At 54.9% G+C, this 22,259-nt stretch overlaps 1 protein-coding gene across 7 annotated transcripts; it reads right to left on the reverse strand.

The window, feature by feature from the left end:
• Positions 1-2,036: 2,036 nt before the first annotated feature.
• Positions 2,037-14,151, reverse strand: ORAI2 (ORAI calcium release-activated calcium modulator 2). Of its 7 annotated transcripts, none has more exons than XM_037139180.2 (4): positions 13,772-14,150; positions 9,283-9,520; positions 4,877-5,374; positions 2,037-3,024 (listed from the first exon to the last, which is right to left on the reverse strand). In XM_037139180.2, exons 1-4 carry the CDS (start codon positions 13,972-13,974, stop codon positions 2,878-2,880), a joined length of 1,086 nt encoding a protein of 361 aa, XP_036995075.1. In that variant the 5' UTR covers positions 13,975-14,150; the 3' UTR covers positions 2,037-2,877. The 7 variants fall into 7 exon arrangements, with proteins under 7 accessions (XP_036995075.1, XP_036995080.1, XP_036995082.1 ...); XM_037139185.2 differs by having other exon boundaries at positions 9,283-9,569; positions 13,772-13,854; XM_037139187.2 differs by lacking the exon at positions 13,772-14,150 and adding an exon at positions 13,423-13,603.
• Between the last annotated feature and the right edge of the window lie 8,108 nt (positions 14,152-22,259).

A 22,259-nucleotide genomic window follows, 5' to 3' on the forward strand; every position in this document is an offset into this window, starting at 1 on the left:
TTCTCCTTTATCCATCTTTTGGAAGATTTCCTGATACCCTACTGTGCAGCGCCTCCATTTGGGTAGCATGTTGGATGGGAGAATGGAGTTGGTAGAAGATTTGAAGTTACCACTGTTCCAAATTTCAGAGCTGGTAACAGCTTGAGTCAGACTCTGCCCTGGTCACGCCTAATCCAACCTTGGGGTGCAGGATGCAGTGAGGACGGGGAAATCTGGGTGTCATGCACACACAGCCCACCCCACCCCTGCCCCACATAATGGTGTTAAATAGTGAGGGGGGTTCTCTCCGGCTTCCAGGACAGCACGAGGTGGCTCACTGCCTGCTGCTGCTGTGGCGCCCACCTGTGTGGGTGGCCGCACCTGTGTCTGTGGCCAGGTGTGCAGGCTGTGGAAGTAGAGGGGATGGCAGTGTTCCCTGGGCCTGCAGGGCCAGCCCTCCTGCTGCTTATGTGACCAAGTACACTCAATTCATGCTGAGAGCCAAACTTGAGTGACCAGTGCTGTCACAGCCTGGAGAGTTTGTGGTCAGCACTGGTCTTAATGATCACTCTGGAACCTTCTAAGAGCTGGAAGGTTGGGGAGCCACTGGCCACTACACTGCCAGTGAAGTCGCATCCAGCTCCTGAGCCACTGGCTTGGGCAGAACACTGGGAAGACCAAGTGGAGAGGCTGCTGGAGCCCAGCTGTGGGCGGGGACTGGTGGGCCCCAGATGCCTTAACTGCCACTGAGTCAACTCCCATGGAGTAGGAGGGTAGAGGACAGCTTCTTCCCAGGTCTTGTAACCACACAAGCCCTCATAGACCCTGCTCTGGGTCCCTAATACTGGGCATTCAGATACAAGTCTGCCTGGGATTCCAGCCAGTCTCCCTGCACCTGAGCAGCTAAGCAGATATGCAGGCATGGTGGTTTGCTCCGCGGGGCCAGTGGGGGCTGGGCCTCAGAGCAGCCTGCCCCTGGGTGGGGCCTGCAAGATGCTCAGCCCTCAACCGGCCATGCTTTGGAAAGATGTTGAGTAACTTTGGGGCCAGTTATTTGTTCACAGGGTTGGTGAGGTCGAGGCCGGTCTAATGGGCTGAGTTCAGTCCAGGGAGGACCCTCGGGGTTAATTCTGCTGAGATGTGCAGAAACTGCCTGTCCTGTGTCCCCAGCACCTTGTGGGGGGAAGCAGGGGCTGGAAAGGGTTCAGCATGTTCTAAATGGGCCTCGAGTGCAGTAGGCCCAGTCTTGTCCCACCTTACTCTGCTAGGCCCTACCCCTCAGCCTTCTAGAAGCATGTGAGTCAGAATGAGTCCTCTCAGGTCAGCTGGATGGTAAGTGGGCCTGGCCACCAAGGTTAGCTAGACGCACTGGAGAATCAGTGCACAGAGCCATTTTGCTGGCCTGGCACTCTGCCCTGAGCCTAGGCCCTTGGTGCCTTAGGGTCTGGGGAGACCTCTCTCTGGGCTGTAGAGGCAGCCAGGCCCCTGTATTGGCAGAACTGTTCCGTGTAGTGGTGCCAGCTGCTTTGCACACCTACTTCCTAGGAGCATCCAGGTTGAAGTGCCAGAAAATTACTAACAGAAATTCTTTCCTAGATGGGGCCTTTACTTCAGTGGGCGGCCGTTACAAAACAGGTCAGGGATTTCCTCCTGAGTGCCATGGGCGGCGGGAGGGACCTGCATTACCGCTGCCCAGCTGGACACCGGCCTCCCCAGAGCCACAGGTTCCTGGAGTTGGAGGAAGGCTGGTGAGTCCAGACCTTCAGTGGCTCCTCCCCTGGAGAACTACATCAACACTCGGCTGTACTTGGCGCTGCCCCTTGCTGTGCTTCAGGAAAGGGGAGCCCTGCTTGGGAAGAAAAGCTGCAGGGAGAGGGGGCCCCCATTTGTCAGGTGCCTCATGGCGTGTTTGGGCCCTAGTGCCCTGTCAGAGAAGTCCCTCACCTGGGAAGCCCATTAGGACACTGGCTGGTGACCAAAACTAGGAGGCTGCAGGAAGGCCTTGAGGACCCAGGATGTAGCAGACACCAGGGAAGAACCAGGGACCACCCACAGCCTTCCACCAAGGACAGAGTTTGTTTATTCAATCCAGAGCAACTTTTTAAGACCTGTACACAGGACAGTGGTTCTGCATCCCGCACATGATCTGCACAGTGTCATGCATAATGGACCGATCGGCACAAGACAGGTAAGACTACAGATGAACCTCCTCCCCCTGGGCTTCTCCGCTTTGTCCTCCAGACCTGCCTAGAAGACACGGACTACATTCTGCACTCACCATTTCTACAATGGAAACACTTGAGTTTTGAAGCTTCTGGTCAGGTACTGAATGGAGACTGCGCCCCACTTTGGAATGCGCTGCCAGTACTTGCAGGCAGTCGTCACGAGCACTGGGAAGGTCTGTTCGGAGACTACTCAGGCAAAGCCAGACCCGCCCCCGGGTGGCCCTCAGCACCTCACCTGTTGTACTGGGACACCCCGCAGTCACATTAAACCTCCCCAATCCACATTTCTAGCCTGTAACCTGCCAGCCCCTTCCCCACACTGCCCTGTACACTGTTCCTGCAGCTCCAACAGTCTCTGGAAGGCTGGAGCTAGGAGAGCACACTGGACGAGAGAACAAGGAGTCACGAGTACTGTTCTCCTGGTGTTTAAACACAATGTGTGGCATCTCTCCCACTCACATGGCACCATCACTGGGCACTGAGCATCTGCCCCTGTTGGGGCCACAAACTGCCCGCAGGTCAGGCATAACAATGGGCCCTTGCTGGCCCTGGGGGTGTGCTCACCAGTCTAGGTAGCGTGGCACTTCAGGGGGCTGGCATCCTTGGGGCAGGGGCACCAGGTGGCCTGGGAAAGGGGCGGCTGGGATGAGCTGGCACAGCCCCTCCCAAAGGCTCAGGCTGGAGTGAGGGCCTGCTGCCTGCTCCCAGCTGTTGCACAGCCAGTTGTCTCATCACTGCCAGGTAAGTGGCTGTCTTGCCGTGATGCTGACATTTCTTCACAAAGCAAACATGTTAGACCAGGTAAGCCTTTCCAACACAGCTGCAGGGAAGAGGAAACATGCACTAGAGAGCAAGCAAGTCACAACAGGTGTCTGCAGAAGACGCAAGGGGCACAAACCTCTTAGAAGATGCTGGGCCCTGCTCTGGCCACTGGGACACCGTGTCCAGGCTTCCTGGAAGTGTTGCCACTACCACCGGTGATTCTCAGCAAAGCTCCCAGGGGCCCTCGGCATTCCTGAGTCACAGGTTAAGGTTTATGTTCTCACCAATGGGTCGCATCCCTAGAAACCTGGACTAGGCCAGTCAGGGTTTCTTGACACAGGCGACCCAGACCCCGCAGAGGTGTCAGGCTATTGACAGGAATGCCACCAGAGCATGAGACTCAGTGACAATCTGCGAAAACAAAGTCTCCTCCAGGTGGCTGCTGGCCAGTGTGGTAAACATGGTTTTTAAAAGCAGCTCAGGTAACCAGACACGTTGAAATTAAGGACAAACAGTTCCAGAGGGGAGGTGGGAAGGGATAATGGGGGGGAAGCGTTTTCAGGAACATGTATAAAGGACACATGGACAAAACCAAGGTGGGGCTGTAATTAGGGGAGGGAGGTGGGGATGGCTGGGGTGGCGGGAAGAGGTGTGGGGAAAAGGCAGAAAACTGAACTTGAACATTAGAATTAAAATAAAATGGGGGGGGGAATAAAAGCAGCTCAGTGTACAGCATGCTCACAGAGGCTGAGCTGCAGCCTGCACGTGAACAGCCGAGAACACCCACTGGGGCAGCCAGGCGCCCTTGGCTGAAACACCAGCCCCACACGGCGAAGGCAGGTGTGCGCTGGGCCCCAGTGTGCTGCTGAGTGGGGGGCCTAGGGGTCCAGGAGGGAGCACTGTGTAGGGTCGTGCCTTCTCTGTAGTTGTTCCATGTCATAAGTGAGACCTGCAGGTGGCCAGGGCTGGCCCCTGGTGCCACCTCCCACAGACAGGAAGTTCCACAAGCTGCCCCTTCCGCTGCCCACCACCACGGGCAGCAGGGGGATCGCAGACCCTGTCACCTGAGCAAGTGCCCTTGGCCTTCGGTGGCCACAGCCCGGAGGATTAGCTGACTCAGGCTCAGAGGGCATCCTATGGCCAAGAGATGGAGGCCTCTGGACTGTGGCCCTTCCCAGCCTGGTGGCCTTGCTGGGTCAGTTGGCCAGGGCCCCAGGCAGGCTGGGAAGAAAGAATTTGAGCCCAGACTGCTTTGGAGCACCTCTCCATTAACAGCCTCCTCGAGGGGGCTGCTCCCAGACGTGCCTCCCCGACCCTGCCAGGTCCCTACCCTCGGGAGTCTGCCCCAGGTCCTGACAAGTCTCCCACCTCCTGGAGCACCCAGCACACCTGCTGGGCTGACACGTACCTCGGTGCCGGCCTTCCCCACAAGCCAGGCCACCCAACGTCCCCCAGGGCAGGGCAGGGCAGGGGAGCACCAGGGCCCAGGGTGCAGTCCTGGGCCCATCCGATCACCACAGCCCCCACCTGACTATGGCAGGCTGGAACCGTCATGTACGCCACCCAACTGCCCTGCAGCCCCTCGGTCATGGGGTGGCCCTCTGTGCCCTGTCTCAGGATTTCCCAGGGCCGAGCACTCAGCCTTTCTTCACCCTAAGCTCTTAGCAACAGAGTCTCTGGTTTAAAGACTTTCACTTCCTGAGGGGAAATGATCCAGGTTTCACAGCATGAAGACAGGAGTAAAACTTTGGTCTTGAACTAGCTGGCAGTGTCCAGGCGGCCTCACGGCAATCTGCATCTCTGAAACTCCCTCACACTCAGGCTGCCCCCTGTCGGCCCCCAGCCCCTGGCCCCAGCCCCCCGGGCCCTCACACAGCCTGCAGGCTGCGCTCGTGCCCGTCCAGCTGCACCTTGAGCTTGTGCAGCTCCTCGATCTCTCGGTTGTGCCGCTCGGTTTTGTGGCGCACCAGTGAGCGGTAGAAATGGAGGGTGAAGACGACGAAGATGAGACCCACGGGTACCATGATGATGGTGGACACGAGGGCAGCGTGCCAGCCTGTGTGGCTGCCAGGGCCAGGTGCGGGGCCAGGCTGGTGGCGTGCATCCACGGGCAGGAACTTGATCCAGCAGAGCATCACCACCTCAGCCAGGAAGAGCAGAATGCCGAGAACAGTGGAGAAGCCCCAGGCCAGCTCAATGTAGGGGTGCATGCGCTCGTGCGGCGACTCGCTGATGGAGTTGAGGTTGTGGATGTTGCTCACGGCCTCCACATTGGGCAGGATGCACGTGCTGATGAGCAGGGCAAAGAGGTGCACGGCCACCAGCACCGTGGTGCAAGCGCTAAAGGCGATGAGCAGGGGCCTTGGGTACTGGTACTGCGTCTCCAGCTGCACCTCCACCATGGCCACCTGCAAGGCAGAGAGGCTGCTACTGGACTGGGCACCCAGTTCCAGGCCCTTGTAGAGCACAGGGCATCCGACTTGCTGCTCAACTATTTTGACTTTGGCTGGTATGGCTCAGTGGATTGAGTGCTGGCCTGCTAACCAAAAGGTCCTGGTTTGATTCCCAGTCCGGACACATGCCTGGGTGGCAGGCCAGGTCCCCAGTAGGGGGCGTGCAAGAGGCAACCAATTGATGCATCTTTCACACATCAGTGTTTCTCTCCCACTTTTATCCCTTCCCCTCTTTTTAAAAATAAGTAAATAAAATCTTTAAAAAATTTTTTTTAAATTTCAGTTAAAAAAAGTATTTTGAACTTTCCTTTTTTCTGATTAGCCAAAGAAGAGCTAAATGAGGAAAAAATCTCAAAGTACAGAAGAGACTGGAGAAGCAGGGGCTGGGGCGGGGCCACACCCCAGATGCCTCCCCAACACAGAACAGCATGTGCTGAAGTGCTGAGCTGTGAGCCAGGGCAGAGGCCACCCTCCCCTGGGAACCTGTGGCTTCACTGTTGCTGTCACAGCCAGGCCGCAGTGCGGCTTAGCTGCAAAAAAACTGTTGTTTAAAAAAAAATAAAAACTGACCTTTCAAAAGGTAAAAAAAAAGTGAAAACGGAGGTTCCCTGTGGCACCCAGACTCAGCTGCACACCGAGCCAGGCTCACCCAGCCCACGGGGTGCATCTCCCCGCCGACGCCAACAGCCAGCAAGGGGCACCTGCGTGTCTGAGGGCCAGGGGTGGTGGCGACCGCAAGGGCCGTGGGGAGGAGGCACAGCTGTGGGCAGGAGGCCGGGCGGGGAGAGTGAGCTGAGCCACTGACCACAGCCACAGGATGCCAGCGGGTGATGTCTAAAGGCACAGATCAAGAAATAGCAGGCTCCGAGTGTTATTGGGAAACATGGAGACTGAGAAAGCTGCAGGTGGCTGCCCCCGGGCAGTGGGGACACGGCCCTGCTGGGGCTGCTGTAGGTCTTGTCCCCGTGCACCAGGCCCCTGAGCAGCAGGGGAGTGTTGGGGCACTGGGCGCATGTGAGTGGGCTCGTGCAGTTCAAACCTGTGCTGTTCAAGGGTCACCTGTACTTAATTTTTAAACTGCACATGTAATAACTGACAAAATAAAAATTATTTTTAAATGGAAGGGCAGGGAAGACCCACAGGGGGAACCACAAGAAGCCCCAGCTTAGCTCGAGCAGTGAATGCCCACAGCCATTTAAGCAGTGCCTGCTCACCCCAGGCCCAAGGGGCTTTCAAATTACAGACTGAGCAACGTGCCCCTGCCCCTGCCCCTGCTGGGTCAGACACTGCCCATCCGGAACAGCTCCCTGGGAGGCCCTGCCCCTACCACCTGCTCCATCCCAGCACTCAGCACTGCGCACCTCCCAGTCAGGGTTTAGGCCAGGCCCAGCAAGGGCTCTGGGGCCCACCAAGGAAGGGCCTTCTCCCAGGTAAAAGCCCAACCGGCAAAGAGGCTGGAGGGAGAGAGAAGCCGGAGGCAGGCTCCCCAGTCCTGCCCCTGCTGTGTTTGCCTCCTAGATCTGAGCCAGCCCTGTTTTTAAAAATTACCAGGAAAGATTTCACAACTTCTAGCAACTGTCACCTCTCACAGCGAGCGCCCCACCCCTCAGAGGAGACGGAAGGCTCGGCAGTTACGGAGAAGAGATGGCTGCCCCCGTGGGCCGCGCCTCAGCGGGGCCTCCACCGTGATCACTGCTCCGGAGGACGGTACCCAACGACAGGAGTCGAGGGGTCTTTTCTTGGTGCCCCTGTGGCCTGGGTGGGCTCCTGTTGCCACAAAGGATATGGCCCACCAAAAGGATGTTGTAAACCACAGAGGACACCGAGATAAGAAACAAAGATGATTAAAAGGACTACAAGGAAGCAGTTTTGTTCTGCCTCAGAAGGAGAAAAGGACAAAAGGCCATTTTCCCTTGTGCTTGTATAAAGATTTTAAGAGGGGGCCTCAGCTCACTGGTTCTGCGTGTCAGAAGGCGGCTAAACATGAAGAAGCTGCGGGTTGGGCACAAGTCCTCAGTGTTGGACAAGGAAGCAGCTCCACAGTCCTAATGAGGGAACACATAATATAAAGAGAGGCCCCCCTCGGAGCAGACTGCCTCTTTCCTCCAGGTCCCAGCCCTTATCTGGCCAGGGTTCCCATGGCCTGACTGCTGGCCGACAGTGGGTGCCAGTTACTTCCATCGCCCAAGCTGCTCCGCGGTCTGAGCGGCTGCCTGACTTACTGGTGGTCTGTTAAAACTAATTAAGGGTCACGGCTGCTTTCCCCATCCCGTCCTGGCTCCATGCTGTCTCCCTGGCTTCCCAGGGTTCACTGTCACGGTGGAGTCTCTGGTGCACATGAGGCTGGGCAGGCTCCCTAAGAGGGACCTTCTAAAAGGTACCCCATGCTGCTGACTGAAGCACCTGCTGGTACACGGGCGACACTCTGCCAGTGCTGACTCACTCCTGGGAAGTGTAACTGCCACTGCCACACCAAGGACGGAGGGCGCTCCGGGGCCCGCACGCGGGGTCCTCGTCTCTCAGCGGTCACTGTTCTCATCCTCAGACCACTGCATACCCCTGAAGGCTGCCAGTACATCTCAACTATTCCTCCGGAATTCCCTCGTTGTTTGATAACTTTATTCAAGAGCTTCTTTTTCAATTTTTGAATGAGTAGTTTTAAAGCCTTTAACTTGGACGAGCAGTTTGTTGCCTGGAGAGCAGAGACGTTGCCCTAGGTTTGGAAATCCCAATGTTTGGAAGGGCAGAGTCTGAATGTCAGGTGCAGACCCGAGATCAGGCCCGGCACAGACGGGAAGCCCTCGCTGCACTGTGCCAGAGGCGCTCCCCGGGGCTGGTGTCTCTCCAGAGTCAGTAGAACAACGCAGTACAGGCCAGCAAGACGTAATGCCACACTGTAATTCTTCTGAGGTGTAGAAAACAAGCTCTAGAACATGCAAGGCCTAGTGAAGACTTTGCTTTCCCTAGACCTAAACCCAAATTTATTGCCTCTCAGTTTGGTGACTCTGCTGCACCCTGGATGTCATTTTTCCAAGAGTGGCCCTAGCAATGACCAAGCAGGCCGTTGTCAGAGTGGCCACAGTGGCTCACTCCCATGGCCTTTTATTTTCTGCACGACCAATCTGGCAGCTGAGGCTCTGGACTACAGAAAAACAACAACTGCTTTTGCATTAAAAAAAAAAACCCACTTCCAGCCCAAAAGGACCTCATACAAGAGAAAGAAGTGGTTGTAGCCCCGGGAATTCTGACACCTGTGCCCCAGGGGACAATTCCCTAAAGGGATGAGGGTTGAGGGGTTTAACGTCAACAGTGCCTGAGCAGGACTCTGGTCTTGGAGGATGACTCAGAAGGACAGTCACAGCTGGGCGACTGGGAACGAGGCCAGAGGCTCTGCTTCGTCACCCGGAGGCCACATCTGAGGGCATCTGTACCCTGGTGGGCTACACTGTGCAAACCCATCAATCCCACAGTTTCTGCTCAAGGCCTTGAGATTTGCAGACTCTTGGGTGGTGCCTGAGATGGGCAGATGTGGGTACTTTGCTCCAGGAAACCCCACATCCTGAAGCTATTTTAATGACCGCCCTAACTTCTTTGCCAAACACTGGATGTAAATGTGAGAGCGGTGCTTCCTGTGGGCTCTGAGGCTTAAGAACTCCCCCATATCTCTCAGCAAGCCCTCTGGTCGAGAGACCAGTCGCCGTGGAGGAGATGGGAGGAGATGGGATGAGGGGAAACCACCTCCCGGTCCATCCTGGCTGCCGATGGGGCCCAGAGGGAGTGCTTTGTTCCCCGAAGCATCACAGGATACTGATTAGCCAGAGCCCATTTTGCAGGCTCTGCTCCCACCAAGTGTTTGCACTTACCATGGCAAAGCCTGAGAGGAGGGCGGAGGTTCGGCTGGAGGCTTTCAGTTTGGCCCTGCTCAGGTAGAGCTTCCTCCAGGAGAGGGCCTGCACGGAGTGGTGGTTGGAGGTGACCAGTTCCAGGTAGCTGCGGCGGACCCAGTCCCGGTAATCCATGCCCTTGTGTGCCGGCTCTGAGCAGACAGGAGTGGAGGGGTCCACAGGCACGCTGAGCTCAGCACTCATGATGGGGGCCAGGCTGGGGGCAGGGCAGGGACACAGTCAGGAATCCCAAACGGCTCCAGGGCCTGGAAAATCCAGAATCCGAGAGCCCAGTTCATCTTCTCTGGGGCCCGCTGTGTGCACCTTACACTAGAGCTGTGGGGGCCAGAGGTGTGTGCGTGGGGGGCCTGCTCTCTGACACAGTCCCACACTGGAACACGGGGACCATCTATAGGACAGGAGGGTCGGGAGTGCGCTTCCGAGAACCGCCACAGTATCTGACACTGTTATCTGCAAAGCAGGAATTTGGCCTCCCATCCCAATCTGTTGGCTGAATGAAATTCCACCTTGGGCCAAGAGCACCTAAGATGATCCTCCAATTTGTATCTATCACCAGGGACTAGTGGGCTGTAAAAAGATCCTAGGACCTCAAGTTACCAAGTCTGGATTCGATCCCACTGTGTGAGGTTGGGCACCACACCCGACCTTGCTGACCTCACTCATCTTCAAATGAGGACATCCCTGCCCTCTGGGGCCCTTAAACCAGGTAATGGACTCAGAACTGTTTTTTAATGTTCAAGTGTCAACAGTGAAATATACCTTTCCAAGCAGCTACTAGTTTCTCAAACTCAACTTAAATTTTGATCAGCATGGTTCACCCTAAAAAATACTTGGTTATAAACCTATAAAGTACAGCCACAACCAGGATGAAATGGAAACATTTAGCAAAATGAAAAATTAGCCCTGGTGGCGTGGCTCTGTGGATTGAGTGCTGGCCTGCAAACAGAAATGTCGCCGGTTTGGTTCCCAGTCAGGGCACATGTCTGGGTTGTGGGCCAGGTGCCCAGATGGGGGTGTGCAAGAGGCAACCAACTGATGTATCTCTCACACACTGCTGTTTCTCTCCCTCTCTTTCTCCCTCCCTTCCCCTCTCTTTAAAAGTAAATAAATAAAATCTTTTAAAAAAATTAAATCCGGCAACTGACACGAGAATGTTTTACGAAGAGTGGAGACTGGAGACCCCTGGAGTTATCCCGGGGAGACATCTGGTGTGACGATAACACAGAATGAAGACCAGAGAGACTGACCGGTTCCGACTTGTGAATCTGAACCTGAATCTCCCTACTCCGGACAGGGGCTGGTAGTCTCACATGGTCCTGGGCTGGCTGTGTGGCTACACACGGGGATCGGCTCTAAATAATCTGCAGGGCAAGCTTCAAGCGCACGGGCACTCACAGCTCAGCTGGTATCAGACTTGTGCATTTAGGCCCGAAAAAAGACCCTATGAAAAGCCTACTTAGAGCTCTTACAAACAGACCGAGGAGCATGGCTGGGAATGGGTGGGTGGGGTCGGGGGTGTTCGCCAGGGCCAGCAGCTGAGAAAATAAATGCCCCACACCTGACCCATCCATGCCAATCTCTAAAACGGTTCTATAGAAGGTCCTGGAAGTCGGAAGGGCTCTGTTTTGGTGTGCTTTCCTCTTTGTTCACTGCCAGGCTGTGGAGGCACAGCTTTTACTGGCCAACAGGACCCCGGGGAACAGTTCTGTGCTCTTCTATTTCTGCTAGGGATGTCAATTACTAGGCCAGCCTTGGTCACCGTCCCCTTGCCCACACCTGCAGTCAGCGGCACTGCTTTCTTAATCACTGGGAGGTCCCTTCCCTGGGGGAGAATTCAGACTAATGTTGCTCACCAACCAAGCCCTTGGTTAGCTCCAAATAATTTAGAATGGCATCATCTGAAAATGCACTTTTTTTCTCTTTTTTTCCATGTAACAGAAGTGGACCTACAGGTATGACAAAGACAATATACTGAAGATGGAGGCCTGAGAGGCAAAACCTTTGCCCCCTCAGAGCACCTGTCTCTCCATCCAACATCCTGCATCAAAGAGATGCTTATTGGGCCCTAAAGTTAAGATAGCACTTGGTATCTAGGCATCAAAGATGAAAGAAGGTGAGGACTGTGAGTTCATGCGCCCATTGTGGCAGCAAGAGAAGGGAATGATTCTCATCTAATGAGCTAAATGCTTTAGTGGAGGGGGTGTGAGGGCCGAGGGAGCAGAGGAGGTGCTGGCTGCCTCAGCTTTGGGCAGGGAGAGGGTCGCTTTTGGGGAGCAAAGACAGGGGACAAGGACATAAGTAGTGAAGGCAATATTGACAAAGAGGGGACCTCCCTCAGAGACAAGACACTCCCCACATGGGGGGGGTTCTGAGAGGCAGGGGGCATGGCAGGAAGGCTGGCTGCAGAGAGGGTCAAGGAACTGGGGGGTGGGGAGCGTGGAATACAGGGACTGCTGGATTCCAGGGCAGCCCAGACAGTGTGACTGTGCCAGACTTTGTCTGGCAGTGCATGGTGTGGGTCAGGGAAGGAGTTAATGAGGGGACCGGAACAATCCGGGGTCAATGTAGTCTGTATGCCCACTGAAATGGCAGGAAGGCCTGGTGGCCTCCCAAAAAACAAAGGCATGCATGTGCTGACGGAGAGGAAAGCCCTGGGGCCATCATTGAGCAGGGGGCTGGGCTCAAGTTCAGAAGTGGAGATGGAGGGTTTTCAGGGCAGTGAGGTCTGGCAGTGACCTCCTGGGAGTGTCCAGGGCAGTCCCAGAAGCCCTGTAAACATCCTCAGAATAGAAGGGATGGGAAGGAAGGAGGGCTGTCTGTCTGCTTGCAGCCTGGGTCCTGAAGATAGAAAGGCCACTTCCTGCAGAGGGAGCAGCCTAGACCTGATTCAAATTTACCCTATCCCTGCCAGTCACAGTGTCCTCCCTAGTGCCAGGCGTCCCCTGCCCAACGAGGGGCAGGGTCTGGTTCTCACACTCGACTCAGGATGCGGGCAGGGAGGGGCAAGATGGAGCCCGACATTTCAGTCAGGTGGCAGCAGTTCCAAAGGATGCTCTCCTGGCAGAATCTACAAGGGTTGTCGTTTGTTTCTATATACGGGAAGTCAGAGAAAGGAGGTCTGGTACACTAACAGGGACTCCCTCTGCATTAGTTACTCTCCTTGGCAGGCCTGTCTGAAACATTCAGGGGGTGGGTCTGGCTGTCTCAACTTCGTTTAAGCATCTGGGGCGTGAGCAATGGCAAGTGTCCCGCAGAAACGTCTGTTTCTCATTCTCTCTTTGTCATACTCGTGGAGGGCAGGGGCCCAGCAGCCCCCACAGGGGTCTCTCAGAGGCATCCATCTGCATCTCCGTTCCCCGCCCAGGGAAGCCCCAGCGGCCGCGGGACCCGGATTCGGCCCGCACCCCCAGCCTCCCAGTCCTCCCGGCGCCGCACCCCGCCCGGGGATCTAGTGGGATTGGGGTCACCTGGCCGCCCCCGCATCCCGCAGCTGCCCCATTCTGAGCCCGCCCAAGAGAAAGCGCATCTCCTCCCCAGTCGAGTCCCCCGTTAAGGCGGGGACCCGGCTGCCTCCTCTGGACTCCCAGCGATGCGCACTCACCGAGCTGCTCTGCCCATCCGGCCCTCCCGGCTCCGGCGGCTATAACGCTGCTCGGGGTCCCGGCCAGGGCGCAGAGCGCGTTTACCTCTCTTCTTCCGCCGGTCCCGCCGCGTACCCCTTGGCCCCGCCTCCACCAGCTGCCCCGTCCAGTGGGCGGGCCGCAGCCGCTGCCAAGGCAACGGCGCGCTGCCGTCACGTGACCCGCCCGCGGGGGGCGCTGCAGGCCACGTGACCTGGTGGGTCAAGAGCGGCGGTGCTCGCGGCCCGGAGGGGGGGCGGGCGAGGACCCCCCCTACCTGGTGGCCCGATCCTTCCTAGGTGCAAAAACCCTTAAAAGGTGCGCATCTCCCCTGTCCCCGGGCGCGTCTCAGGTAGCACGGCCCGCGGATTGGCGCGGTGGCTGCTCGATGAGCCGGAAGCCCGGGCATCTCTGGCTCCCTGGCCGGCCGCGCGGCAGTGCTAGGCCCGCAACGGAACTGGGAAGCCGCACTGCTCACCCTGGGTGTGGGAGGCAGGTCCGGGAAAGGCTGGGCCCCGCCCGACCCGAGGCGTGAGGGTCTAAGACCGGAGCGGGGTTCCCAGGACGAGTTCCGGAAGATGCCCAGGACCGACCACTGCGTGCGGAGGGGCGGAGAGAGGGAACGGGGATCCCACTCTCTGACCGCAAGGCGGGTGGGGAACGTGGGGAAGCGGGCGGAAGGGCAGGCTCTTCGGGAAGGGCCGAGGCAGCCACGCGCGAACTTAGGTGGACTGTGACCCTGCGCGGATCGCTGGCCGGAGCTGTCGGGTGTTCACCCAAAGCACACTCCCCTCTCCCGGACCCTCTGCTATCCGTGGGGACCTAACCTGGGTACCGCACGCTCGGAACTCCAGCCCTGCTGTACGCGCGCGGAGAGCTGGCACCGGGGGTGAACGTGTCTCTTCGGCGCCCCTGCGCCTTCCATCCGCGCTGCTGCAGGGAACCTCTCGCCCGCAACGGTAAACTCCGCGGTGTTACAACCGAGATATTCGAACAAGAACGTTCTTCTTTTCAGGAAGTGCACACGCATGGTTCACTACGAGGCGAGACCAGACGGCCCCTCAGAGTCTTTCCTGCGTGCCCTACATAGGATTTTTCCATCTATCACACTGCACTGCACCGTGACACATTTCTCCAAAAATGATGCCTTTCGGTCCAGAAAGGCAGACTAAGGTGCAAAGCAGACTAAGCCAGGCCCCCTCTGGTTACTGCCCTAACAAAGGTTGTAGGAGAACCTGGGGTCTGATTACCGCCCCGCCTCCGCAGCTTCAGGGAAGGGGTCATTTGAATTTCAGAGGGCAAAACTCTCAGAAAGCAACCATACTGTGGGTTTCACACCTGAAAGCCCTTCATTAAATGACCTGAAAAACAAGAAGAAAAACACTGTAAACTACAGTAGTTGTGTCATAGATGAGAATTCTTTCAGCAGTGGAATCATTTGTCTGATGAGTCCTCAGCCTCGAAGCCTGAGCTCACATTGTTCACAAGGTCCTGCGCTAGTGGGCGACCCCTGCCCCCAGGCACGTTTACCCGGCACGCCTGAACAGAAGCACACGTGTCATAATTACCGGTGCTTTTCAGGGCTAGTTTCCCACCCAAGAGAAAATGCTTCCTCTCATCCTCGGAAGATTCAGGAAGGGGATGGTGCCAAGTTCACAGAGATGGAACTACCACAGTGCTAATGGTTGGAGGTGCCCAAGTAGTTGAGTGCAGCTACCTGAGGGGTTAGGAGGTTCAAACGAAGGTCCACAGGTACCAGTCCCCCAGTATATGCCTGGGTTACAGTTTGGGCTGTTATTTTCCTAGTTGGTTGACCTCAGCAAGTGGCTTCCTCCCCCAAGGCCTAAACTACCCCACATTTGGAAAAAAAACAATTCTTTGAGACATTCTCCCTGTGGTCAACCACCTGCTAGTCTTCCTCATGCACAGATGCCCTCCCTTCAGTGAAGACTGTGGTCCCTGCTTTCCTCTCTGCCCCAGATCTTAGCATCCAGCATGGTCACGGCCACATCCCTGGTGTGAACAACGTATCCAGTCCCCTGACACATCAGGTGTCCCCTCAACCATTCACTCCTATGACCTAGCCCTTGTCATTACCCTCCGTGAAATCTTCAACTCAAATACCTGGCTTTCCGACTCTCTCAGTTCTCATCCCACCTCCTCTCTTCCTGCACCTGCTGAGACCCACCTTTCTCCCTCTCAGCCTCCCTTCGTCTTTAGCCCCACCCCTTCTTGTCTCCATCTTCCCCTCTTCAGGCCAAACTTCAGAAGAGAGCTGTCATCACCACTTCCTTCTTTTCTGTGGTCCTCTGACACTGTGTTGCTACATCAGAAGAGGTTTCAAAACCCTGGCTGGTATAGCTCAGTGGACTGAACACTGGCCTTCGAACCAAAGAGTCACAGTTCGATTCCCAGTCAGGGCACATGCCTGGGTTGCAGGCCAGTTCCTGGCAGGGGACGCACGAGAGGCAACCACACATTGATGTTTCTCTCCTTCTCTCCTTCCCTTCTAAAGATAACTAAATAAAATCTTTAAAAAAGGAAAAAAGAGATTTTAGCCCTGGCATTTCCTGTCATTTCTCCCTTTACCTGGAGACGCTTTTTTTTTTTTTTCTCTGGTGACCCCATCTGCCTTTTTTCCCCCCTGTGCAGGGTCCACTGCTATCTGTCCCCTAGACGTGGGTATTTCTCAGGGTCATCTGGGTCCCCCTCTGTATACACCTTCCTGATTGGTCTTGCCCACTTCCCTTGTCTCAGGAGCCTGGTGACTCCCAGGTCATCGCCTCCAGCCCTGATCTTTTCCCAGCCTGGCAAGGGGTGCCCCAAACTTCACCATGTCCACAGCTGAATTCCTCCTTACTCACCTGTCTCAGGGGTCCTTTGTCGTCCATCCAGCTGGCGACGCTACTATAGATCTGGTGTCATTCCTGATTCCTCCCCTTCCCATCCAGTGCTGTGAATTCTCCTGCCTACATGTCTCTGGAATTTCCCCATCTCTCCCTGTCCCCAGTGACCTCGATACTAATTCAGGCCATCGCCTCCACTCCGAATTACCGCAAGAGGCTTCCACAGCCCCCTTCCAATCTATTCTTCACACTGCAAGGTGAAAACCCCCCTTGAGTCTCCCCGCTCCACCCTCTACTCCAGCCCTTCAGTTTCCCTGGGGCCTTGGACCCACTTGGCCCCTTCATGTGATTTAGAGGCGGAGCATCGGCTCCCTCCTCAGCGGGCTTTCTTAGCGGGCCTGCACGTGGGGGCCTGAGCCACACGCCCACCCGGCACCGTGTGCTGCCTGCACTGGCCTTTTTTCTCTGACCAGAGCTGGAGTTTCTTGAAAGTGAGGGCTGTGTCTTTGCTCGCCATCATTCCCACTGCCTAGCACAGTGCACTTGGGAATCCTTTCGGATTGAGCAGGTGTCCAGGAAACATTTGTTACATTCTATGGAACAAGAAAACGGAACTTGCCCTGACTGGTGCAGCTTGGTGGACCAGGCATTGTTCTGCAAAGCAAAAGGTCACAGGTTTGATTCCCAATCAGGGCACATGCCTGGGTTGTGGGCCAGGTCCCCAGTTGGGGGCATGTGAGTGGCAACCAATGTTTCTCTCTCCTTTCCCTTCCCTCTAAAAATGAATACATATAATCTTTAAATAAAGAAAACAGAAAACTGAACACTGCCTGTGTTCATGTTGAAGGGTGTTTTCTTCATTGAGATGTTAATACATGGACATTGTAGCCCACTTCAGTGAAGTGTGCCTAACAGTAAACATCAATCAACTTACAAAGAGGGGAAAGCATGACTTTTTCCACTGATGATTCCAAAGAAAATATTTCCACGCAGCTCTCTTTCCACGTAGTCTGGAAACAGGATTTAGTTATATTCCTATTTCCAAAAGTCAACAGCAGAATATCACTCCTCTAACTCAGGTTAGTAACTTTCATTCCTTCCAAAAGATAAATGTTGGAAGCAGAGAAGTAAAATTTAAAAATAGTAATGGTATTTAATATGCCCCAAACCAGTTTCCCCAGGTATGGAGTGGGGGGATTCCTAGTACAATTTCCTCTGGTGCCTGTTTAAAATGCATGGGCGGGGCCCTGGCTGGTGTAACTCAGTGTATTGAACACCAGCCCGTGAACCCAAAGGTCATTGGTTTGATTCCCAGTCAGGGCCCATGCCTGGGTGGCGGGTCCCCAGTGGGGCATGTGAGAGACAACCACTCAATGTTTCTCTCCTTCTCTTTCCTCCTTCCTCTCTAAAAATAAATCTTAAAAAAATAATAACATGCGTGGCCAGGGAGTCTGGAGTTTCGGGCAGGCGCCTCGGCGGGCCGGGGGCACTGGGGGCGTCGCTGCAGCGGTCTCCAGCGAACGTAACTGACGTGCATACCTCTACTCTGAGGTTCTCCCAGCCACAGAAGCGGTTTGTCAGGTATGAACAACTTACGCATTTGTTTCAGTCACTGGAATTTGTTCCATCATGCGACATTTACTGAGCATCTATTATGACCTAAGCACCGTGCGGGCATAGGGGTGCAGCAGAGAGCAGGGTGGGCAGGGCCTTGCTCTCCGCGGACTCAGAGCTGAGTCTGGGGGCGGCGCCCACGTGACAACAGGGTGAGGAGGCGAGTTGCCGGGTGATGGGAGCCGTGGGAGAAAATGAAAACGCGGGTGGCAGCGGGGTGGAGAGCTGAGGCCTGATGTAAGGAAAAGAGGCAGGACAAGAGCAGAGTTCCTGAGGCAGGGACAACGTCACCGCGGGTTCTGGAAGCAAGAGCAGGGCGTGAGGGAGGGGGCAGGGATGGAGCGCAGAGCCGTCGGGGACTTAACACGGAGGGGCGGTGACAAGGTCTGGTTCCTGCTTTTAAAAGATCACTCTGCCTGCTGTGTGAAGTTTTGTTTTTTTTTCGGGTGGTGATGGTGGGCATAAGTAGAAAAAGGCCAAGGCATCCGGCCAAGCTAGACACGGTGGCGCAGCCCGGGGTGAACGAGGAAGTCCGAGGGCGCAGGTCCGGGGCCTGCTGACTGATGGGTGCGGGGAGGGGCGAGGGAAGCAGGAAACAAGGATGAGCTCCACTCCTAGGCCAGGGCCTTGAGCCTCTGGGTAGATGGCGGCAGTTTACCGAGTAGGGAGACAAGCAATGCACTTAGGGGCTGAAAACCTTTCTTTTCTTATACAAAGTGCAAGGTGCCCATGAGACACCCAGGGGAGACGGCAGGTAGACGTGCGTCTGAGACCCCAAAAGGAGGTCGAAGAAGGCGTCGGTGAGGATGGCGGGTAAAACCGTGGGCTAGGCAGAATCTTCTGGAGCCCGAATTTGATGAACGACAGAAGACAGCCCCCTGGGTCACCCCAACACGTGGAGTGGGAGTAGAGAAGCAAGGGAAAGACCACTGTCGAGAGTGCAGAGGGGTTGGGAAATCCGGCCACCAAAGGCCGGAGCTGGCAAGATCAGATTTCCGTGGAGTGATGGGGAGGAAAACCTGCAGAGGGATGAGGGAGAAGAGGTAGAAGTGAGCAGGAACTCGGGGTGCGATGCTGAGCAGGGAGGAGAGAAACGGGAGGTGGTAGGAGGACGTGAAGACAAAGGCTTCTGCTTTGTTTCTCCCCCACAGGCGCCTCCAGAGACACTTGCCACTGGGAGGGGCGTTGAGCGGACCAGGAGAGAGAGCAGGGCACGCTGGCTCCAGTGCAGGGGGCTGGTGGATGGGGGTCTAAGGAGAGAGGACCCGTAAAAGATGCCTTGCAGAAAGTTGACAGTTATTACACTAGGGCAGATCTAAGAAGAGGTGAGGAGCGCTGTGTGACACCTGTGACCCTGCATTCAAAGTGAGGGGGTGGGGGTGGGCTGGTCCCACAGCCCAGTTCTGCCGGTGGGAAACAGCACTGGTAGCACCGGGAACACAGCCACACGGTGCAACTCCTTGCTTTGGGGAACACATCTCTGTCATTCTGGGACTGCTCATGAATGCTCGTTCACTCTCCAGACACATACACACAACCGGTCCTCATTATTCACGGGAGTTACGTTACATGAAGTTGCTTCAAACACTGAAGCAGCGAGCAGCAAACCACTGCTGATCAGGAAATAGACAGCTGGGTTCCCACGAGCCTCTAGTCACATCAGCTGATCAACACACAGCCTTACTTTGTAAAGACACCTTTGTCAATAATAAATATATATTACTGACTAAACACTGAGCTCACATCCAAACAGTGCTGTAACTCACGCCTGAATGAAGGTTATCTAAAGCTCATCACAGCCTTCTTGTACTTAAACACTAGATGGCTGGCCCTGGCGACTAAGTTGGCTGCAGCATCAGCCTGTGCACCAAAGGCTGTGGGTTTGATTTCCAGTCAGAGCACACAGACTGTGGGTTCCATTCTGGTCGGGGGCTGCTTGGGAAGCAATCAATGTTGTTTTCCCTCTCTCCACTCTTTAAAACCAATAAACATATCCTCAGGTGAGGATTAAAAAAAAATACCCCCCACCCCCCCTCAGTTGCCTCCGTTGTTTGCATCATCCCGCAAAGTGAAAGGGTCGCTGGTTCAACTCCTGGTCAGGGCACATGCCTGAGTTGCGGGTCCAGTCTGCCACTGGGGAGCACACAAGAGGCAACTGGTGGATGTTTCTCTCCCATTCTCCCTCCCTGCCCCTCTCTCTAAAAATAAGTAAATCTTTGTAACACTAGAGGGAACTTCAGAACTACATTTGGGGGCCATTTTATATATCTATTTTAAATGACAGGAATTTCCTTTTCATAGTTCTGGAGCTTGGAAGTCTGACATCAGGGTGCCGGCCACTTAGGTATCCGGGGAGACCCGTTCCTGCACTCGCATGGTGAAATTGGGGGCCAGTTTTAACAGCAACCACCAACGATTAGCAAAAAAATGCAAAAACCCTGCCATTAAATAGGTAAGTTTGAGATGAAACAAGAAGGCAGAACCTTGTGTAACCTCAGCTGGGAATGTGTGCATCAGGCAACTCAGATTTTTACTACTCTGTGCATGTCTGAAAGTGACCGCAAAAGCGCAAGCATTAATTTTGGGATTACAAATAAATGTCAGTGAACTCACAAACATGGCATTTGTGAAACATGAGAATCAGTTATATTTAAAACTACACTTTAGCCCTGGCTGGTGTAGCTCAGTGGATTGAGCACGGGCCTGTGAACCAGAGGATCGCGGTTCGATTCCCAGTCAGGGCACACACCTGGGTTGCAGGCGGGTTCCCTGCAGGACAATTCCCTGTGGGGGATGCACTAGAGGCAATCATACATTGATGTTTCTCTCCCTCTCTCCTTCCCCTCTAAAGATAAATAAAATCTTTAAAAAAAATAAAACTACACTTTATGATTATTATGTACACACACACAGAGACCCAGGGGCGTGTTAGGGGCAGGGCCTGCAGGCTACAGCCCTGGAAACCGAAGAGCTGTCCCGAGAGCCCCGCCCCACCAGGTGAAGCTGCGCACGGCTCCTCCCCCAGAGCAGCGCTGCACGGCCCTTTGTGGTAGGGACAGGGGTGATAGATTCTGAAGTCGCACTGAGTGGGTTCAAAGGCCAGCTCTACCACTTATTTGCTGGGTGACCTGGGCAGGTTTCCAGAACTCTGTTTATAAATCTTGCTTGGTAAATAAATCTGTTTACCAATTAAAGGGCAAACAGTATTCTAATACAAATAACTAGGCACAGGGCTGCCACTAAATGCTTGTGCTCAGTAACTGTTTGGTGACTTACTCAGTGAACGAAGGACAGATGTCTGGTGCATCAGAATTCCTGCACACGAGGTTTGCTGAGACCCCCAAGCTGTGCACACCACTGTTGTCTAACTTCTCCCACCCACAAGCTACTCAGTAAGGGCATTATTTTGCGACTGCCCCCAGTCGTGGCCTTCTTCAGGGGGTACTGTCCTCTCGGTATCACCCACTGCCTTCTCACTGATGACATCTAATTGTAACCTTTCCCAAGTAATACTCTGAAAAAGAAAGACTGAGTCACGCAACCTAAGGTATAGACGACCCATTAAAAACTGCCAGAAACTGCTACAGGATGTTTCCTACCTAAACTCCATCTTCTGGTACCTAGTAAAGACATAAAACATAAACACGTTTATTTGTTTAGTCTTCTGCCCACCTGTCCAACACGGGTCTCACTAAAGCTCTCGGCCAGGTGCACCAGGCAGAGGCAGGAGGCGACTCGCCCAGGGTTCCCCACTTCCGGGTCCGAGCTCTGGCTCACTCCACAGTCTCCAGGGAGAAACAAAACCTGAGAGATCCAGGCTAGACTCAGAGCAAGAGCTGTGGCACACACTCTGTAGGGAGACAGGGAAACCAGCAAGCCGGAGACAGTGAACGAAAGACAAAACGCAAACCGCCCGGCCAGCGCCCAGCCAAAGGGAAACCAGGGTTTCCAAATGTGCAGCCAGGGTGTGTGCCAGTTTATCCAGTCAACTTTCCATCCCAGCTTCCTGGGGAAGAAAAATTCCTGTGTTATCACTTAATAAATATTAACTGGACTGTGATGTATTATAATTTAAGGAAACTTAAAAAAAACCTGTAACTTCACTGCTGAAAGGACCATAGATGGACCATAGAAGGACCATAGAAGTCACCATAGATGTCAACTGGCGTAGGGCAGCAGAGCCAGGGAAATCAATACCATCAAAGTGAAATAAGAGTAAAATGGTCAAGCAAAACCATAATTTTTGTAATTGCATACAATTCCATAAAAGCCAGGAAATAGTCTTAGAAACTTGGAGATGGAGAAAAAGAACCCAATGGGGACCAAAGGCTCTGACTAGAAACCCTCTGGCCCCCCTGCCACCTGGAAGGCAGCCTCCGGTTTCCCGTTTAGAGCCCCTTTGACCTTGGGATGGAAACGCAGCTTCTGGCCAACGGATCCCCCTCCAGGTGGCCAGGTTCCCCCCCGCCCTCTCCTCTGGTTCAGCCCAGCCTGGATTCTCCGTCTGCTTCTCCTTCTTGCCTCCAATTCCTTTCCCGAAAGCTCTTCTCACACACGGAGTTCCCATTCTTCTGGCCCAGCCCCCTCTGGTCACACCCTACCTCTATCTCCCTTTGCATGTGCCCAGGGCTTCCCAAAACACACGTGTGTACTGGGAGCTCGCCCGGGTGGGAGCATGTGTTCTGGGGCGCAGTCTGCACCCTCGGCTGGAGGAAGTGAGGGTCAGGCACCCTGCAGTGGGCGTCAGCCCCGGCACCACGGCCACAGCCCTCAGTGAGTCTGGGAAAGGCCCCGCCCCCGCCACCTCTTTCACAGCCTTCCCTACAGCTCCAACATTTCCCAGGTCCAAACAAAA

This window comes from Artibeus jamaicensis, unplaced genomic scaffold, assembly GCF_021234435.1.
Source record: "Artibeus jamaicensis isolate MK-2021 breed Jamaican fruit bat unplaced genomic scaffold, CSHL_Jam_final contig_956, whole genome shotgun sequence".
In the NCBI taxonomy this organism is placed as follows: Eukaryota; Metazoa; Chordata; class Mammalia; order Chiroptera; family Phyllostomidae; genus Artibeus; species Artibeus jamaicensis.